At 68.0% G+C, this 5,151-nt stretch overlaps 1 protein-coding gene and 3 non-coding genes across 5 annotated transcripts; all 4 read left to right on the top strand.

Annotated features, from left to right (window-relative positions):
- The first annotated feature begins 926 nt into the window (after nt 1-926).
- IL34 (interleukin 34) lies at nt 927-5,067 on the top strand. Of its 2 annotated transcripts, none has more exons than XM_035543541.2 (7): nt 927-1,023; nt 2,353-2,501; nt 2,600-2,703; nt 2,831-2,908; nt 3,117-3,290; nt 4,527-4,659; nt 4,733-5,067. In XM_035543541.2, exons 2-7 carry the CDS (start codon nt 2,438-2,440, stop codon nt 4,798-4,800), a joined length of 621 nt encoding a protein of 206 aa, XP_035399434.1. In that variant the 5' UTR covers nt 927-1,023; nt 2,353-2,437; the 3' UTR covers nt 4,801-5,067. The 2 variants fall into 2 exon arrangements, with proteins under 2 accessions (XP_035399434.1, XP_050569163.1); XM_050713206.1 differs by having other exon boundaries at nt 1,007-1,023; nt 2,444-2,501; nt 4,733-5,046.
- On the top strand, nt 3,359-3,429 carry TRNAG-GCC (transfer RNA glycine (anticodon GCC)). Its single transcript has one exon. It is a non-coding gene; the product is annotated as a tRNA-Gly (tRNA).
- Nucleotides 3,656-3,726, top strand: TRNAG-GCC (transfer RNA glycine (anticodon GCC)). Its single transcript has one exon. It is a non-coding gene; the product is annotated as a tRNA-Gly (tRNA).
- On the top strand, nt 4,144-4,214 carry TRNAG-GCC (transfer RNA glycine (anticodon GCC)). The gene has a single exon. It is a non-coding gene; the product is annotated as a tRNA-Gly (tRNA).
- Nucleotides 5,068-5,151: the final 84 nt, after the last annotated feature.

The raw sequence follows: 5,151 nt of genomic DNA, 5'->3' as shown, positions 1-5,151 counted from the left end.
GCTCCGACTCCGGCGCAACTCCTTGGGGTCTGGGGGGCTCTGGGAGTCCCAGGGGTGCCCCGGGCGGGGGGACACGGGCATGGTGTGGGCTCCCCCACCCCGCAGGGCCTTCCCTCTCCTGCCCCCGCTCTCCTGGGGTGCTGCTGCCAGGCCTTCCTCCTGTACCGGCCTCATCCTCACCTCGTCACCCTGCCCTTTGCACCCTTCCCTTTGCACCCTCCCCTGCCTTCCGCCTGGTGCCTCCATCTTGGGGGGGTGGGGGGGGCAGGGGCTGCACCCTTGGGCTCCGGCACCATATGGGGGCGCCCCCTGCCCGGCACCGCACTTTTGGGGCAGGGAGGGCTCCGTGCTTTACACCGGGAGGCTGCGGGCTGAGCCTGAGCTTGTGCCCCCCCCCACCTGGGGCTCCCTTTCCCCAGGGGTCCCCCCAGCACCGTGCCGAGGGTGGAACCGCGCCCGGGGTGCCCCCATGGGTGTCCCAAGGACCCGGTGCCCCCCCCCCGGGCTGCTCGGGGAAGCGGGGCCGGGCCGGGGGGGGGGGCAGCTCCCGGCAGCCGCCGCCGCCCTGACTCGGTGCCAGGGGAATCCCGGCGGCTCCGGCGGCGCCGCCCCGCTCCCACCGCCGGGGGGGCTCCGGGAGGACCGGGGGGGTCTGTGCCGGCCCCCCCCCCCCCCCATCACCCCGACCCCTCCCGTTATCGGGTTTCGGGGACCGGGGGGGGTTCGGCCCGGGTCCCCCCGGCTTTGGGCACCCCGAGGGGCTCCGGGGGGGGGCGGGGAGGGGGGTGCCGGGCTCCGGGGGCTCCGTGCGCCCCCCGTGGGCTCCGCGCGCCCCCCGCCCGGTGCCCGGTGCCCGGTGTCGGTCCCGGTGCCGGCCCCGCCCGCTGCCGGCCCCGCCGCCGCCCCCCGACCGCCTCCCGGGGAGCCCGGCACGGCCCCGCCGCCACCGGGAGGGACCGGGACGGGGACCGGGACCGGCACCGGGACGGGGACAGGGACCGGCACCGGCACCGGCACCGCCAGGTGGGCACGGGGACACCGGGGGGGCACCGGGGGGCGGGGGGGAGGAGGGGGTAGGAGGGGGGAGTCTCGCGTGGGGGGGGAGAGGGGGATTGAGGGGGTATGGGAGGTATGGGGGGCACACCGCGTGGGGACATGGGGGGGTCACTGCGTGGGGTCAGGGCTTGGGGACAGGGCGTGGGAACGGGGCGTGGGGACACCGCGTGGGGGGATGGCATGGGGACAAAGTGTGGGGACAGGGCATGGGGACACCGTGTGGTGCATGGCACGGTGACAGGGACTGGGGACACCACGTGGGGATATGGCACGGGGACACTGTGTGGGGACGTCGTGTGGGGGTATGGTGTGGGGACACTGCATAGGATCAGGGCATGGGGACACTTTGTGGGGGTACGGCATGGGGATGGGGCATGGGGACAGGGCGTGGGAACAGGGCAGGGGGACAGGGCAGGGGGGTGTGTGGGGACACCGCGTGGGGATATGGTATGGGAACAGGGCACGGGGACACCGCATGGGGGCATGGCAGGGGGACACTGTGTGGGGACACTTTGTGGGGACAGGGCAGGGGGATAGGTGTGGGGACACCGTGTGGGGACACCATGTGGGGATTTGGTATGGGGACACTGTGTGGGGTCAGGGCATGGGGACACTTTGTGGGGGTATGGCATGGGGACGGGGCATGGGGACACCACACAGGGATACGGTGTGGGGACAGGACGTGGGGACATCGTGTGGGAACAGGGCATGGGGGCACTGTATGGGGGCATGGCATAGGGACACTGCGTGGGGACAGGGCATGGGGACGTTGTGTGGGGGCATGGCAGGGGGACACCGTGTGGGGACAGGGCACAGCAATAGGGCGTGGGGACACCACCTGGGGATATGGTATGGGGACAGGGCGTGGGAACAGGGCATGGGGACATCGTGTGGGGACAGGGCATAGGGACATCAAGTCAGGACATGGCGTGGGAACAGGGTGTGGGAACAGGGCATGGGGACACTGTGTGGGGGCATGGCACAGTCCCCACATGGGGACGTGGACACAGGGACACTGCATGGGGGCATGGCACAGTCCCCAGGTGGGGACAGGGCCTGGGGACAGCATGGGGACAGCATGGGGACACGGCACAGCCGCTGTGCGGGGTCATGACAGAGGCATGGCACAGGGGCACTGTGTAGGGACACAGCGCGGGGACATAACGTGGGGACATTGCACGGGGACATGGCAAGGCCCCATGGGGTGGGTGCCCTTGCCCCCTGTGCGATGTCCCAAGGCCCCGCAGCTGACAGCGAGGCCAAGCGGGGGCCTGACCCCCACCACCCCCATGGCAGGTGGCAGCCGTCGGGGGCCACCACCGCGCACCATCCCCTGTCCCCTGTCCCCTGTCCCCCGTCCCCCGCCCCGCACCCCCCGGCCATGCAGGCTGCGCCGCCGCCCGTCCCCGCCGTCACCATGCACCAGGGCTACGCGGCCGTGCTGTGTGAGTACGGGTGTCAGGGGGATGTCCCCGGGTTGTCCCCATGGGGTGTCACCCGGGGGTGTCACCGTGCAGGGTGGAGGCTGACGTACCCCCCACAGGTGTCCTGGCCGTGCTGAGGCTGGAGGCTGCCGCGCTGGGCGAGTGTGAGCTGGTGCGGCTGCTGCAGGACCAGCTGCGCTACGAGAAGCGCCTGCAGTACACGGTACCCGGCCTCCCAGCCTCCCGGCCTCCCCACCCGCCTTGGGGGGCAGCCTCCATTTCGGGGGGCCTGGAGGCCGGGCCTCCTCCCCGCCAGCCCCTTGTGCTCTTTCCCCTGCGCCCCCCGGCAGAAGCACTACTTCCCTGTCGGATACACGCTGCGGGTCCAGTACGAGGAGGTGCTGAGGCCGGCCAACATCACACGCCTGGTGAGGCCGTCATGGGGACAATTTGGGGACGAGGCCGGGGTGGAGGCCGCGGCGGAGGTGGCGGTGGGATGGTGGTTGGGGTTTGGTGGTTGGGGTTTGGGTTTTGGGGTTTGGTGGTTTGGTGGGTTGGGGTTTTGGTGGGTTGGGGTTTTGGTGGTTGGGTGGCAGGGAGGCCACAGCCTCACCCCCGGCCTCCCCCGTCCCGCAGCGTGCCGGGGCGGCCTCGGAGGCCTCGCTGCGCTACCTCTGGTTCCACGTCAGCGTGCAGGCGGTGCAGCGGATCCGCGAGGTGCTGCCGGAGCAGCACCCATCATGGCCCTACGCCCGCGACCTGGGCCAGCTGCTCGACGCCCTGGGCCAGGAGTACTGGCAGTACCGGCAGGTGGGGAGGGGAAGGGCCCGTGTGACCCTGGGGAGGGGAGGGAGGGCCGGGGGGGAGCCCACAGTTGGGCATTGGTGGTTCAGTGGTAGAATTCTCGCCTGCCACGCGGGAGGCCCGGGTTCGATTCCCGGCCAATGCAGCAACCCCTTTTTTTTTTTTTTGGGTCGGTGTGGTGTTAACTCTGAAGCCTACTGATGGCCTCCCTGCCCTCCTGCCCCACAGTGGTGGGATGGGGCACTGCTGCTGGTGGGGGATATGGGGTGGGAGGTGGGTGCTAGGCCCTGCCCCACCCCTGCCCCTGCCCCTCTGCTGCCCCCCTGCCCTTGGGAGCAAAGGGGTGGGCGCTGTGGGGTGCCCCACATCTGGCATTGGTGGTTCAGTGGTAGAATTCTCGCCTGCCACGCGGGAGGCCCGGGTTCGATTCCCGGCCAATGCAGAAATCCCAAAATTTTTGCCCTCCAGTTCCCTGGGGGGTGGGGGGGGGTGACCCAGGTGCTGTTCCCTGTGGGATCCCCCCTCCGGCTGCCTCCCCCTGCACCCCACAGCTGTCTGTGTGCAGCCCCCAGGGTGGCATCACCATGGTCCCCAGCCAGGTGGCAGTTGGGGGGGGCCCTGTCCCCATTTTGGGGCGCCCCACCACCACCACCACTGTATTGTGTGGGACGGGTCTCACCTTATTACAGGGCTGTTGTGCCCCCTCCGAGCCGCGGGGTGTGGGGCAGGCCTTAGGCATGCTGCACAGCCCCAGCCATGTCATGGTGCTGTGGGGTGCCCGGCTGGGGGGGACAGGGATGGACAGACCCCATCTGTGGGGCAGGGCCGTGGGCAGGCACTGTGGGGTGCCCCACATCTGGCATTGGTGGTTCAGTGGTAGAATTCTCGCCTGCCACGCGGGAGGCCCGGGTTCGATTCCCGGCCAATGCAGAAATTCACAAAATTTTTGCCTCCGATATCCCTTGTGGGGGGGACTCTAGGGGCCCATCACTGCTCCCTGCAGCACCCCCCTGAACCCCACAACTGCAGATGTGCAGCCCCTTGGGGTGCCCTGTTGGGAAAGCACGAGCTTTGCTGTCCCGTGTGGCTGCGGCGTTCACTCTGAAGTCTACTGACAGCCTCCCTGCCCTTCCCCGCTACAGGAGGCCCGGGTCAGACTCCCGGCCAACGCAGCCCCCCCCACCCCCTTCCCCGCCTCCCCCAGACCCCCTTCGCTCCCCAAATCGTGACGTGTCCCTGCAGAGCGACGTGGCGGCGGCGGTGGCCGAGCTGGTGCAGCGGCTACACAGCGGTGAGCGGCGCCCCAAGGCCGTGCGCCCCAAGGCACTGCTGGACAACTGCCTGCGGGTGCTGCGGATGCTCTTCGGGGCACCCTGTGAGTGGGGAAGGGGGTCCGGGGGTGGTCCTGGGTGCTGCCCCCCCCGCTGACCCCTGGCCTCTCCGCACAGGTCGGTGGGGAGCCACGGAGAGCGGCGGCGAGGCGGGGAGCCAGCGAGGAGGAGGAGGAGGAGGGTGAAGGGCACGCTGGGTGGGGGGCTCTTCGGGCATTTCGTGTTCTTTTTTATGTTTCTATTCTAATTTTTTATTTTTTTAATGCTTTTTATTTTTTATTCTTTATTTTTTATTATTTTTTATTCCTTCTTTATTTTTTTATTTTCTTCTTTTTTATTTTCTTCTTTTCTTTAGTTTCTTTTTTTCTTCTTCTTTTTTTAATTTCTTTATTCTGTATTTTTATTTTAAAATTTCTTTTAGCTTTTTAAAAACTCACCCGTTTTTAACATTTTCCTCCCGTCCCGGCCTCCATTAACCACTTGGCGGCGCCCAGCACCGAGCCCGGGCCCCGGGCGGGGGGGGCCGAGGCCGAAGG

Source organism: Cygnus atratus, chromosome 12 (genome assembly GCF_013377495.2).
Source record: "Cygnus atratus isolate AKBS03 ecotype Queensland, Australia chromosome 12, CAtr_DNAZoo_HiC_assembly, whole genome shotgun sequence".
Taxonomy (NCBI): Eukaryota; Metazoa; Chordata; class Aves; order Anseriformes; family Anatidae; genus Cygnus; species Cygnus atratus.
This window is presented reverse-complemented; position numbering and strand designations above follow the sequence as displayed.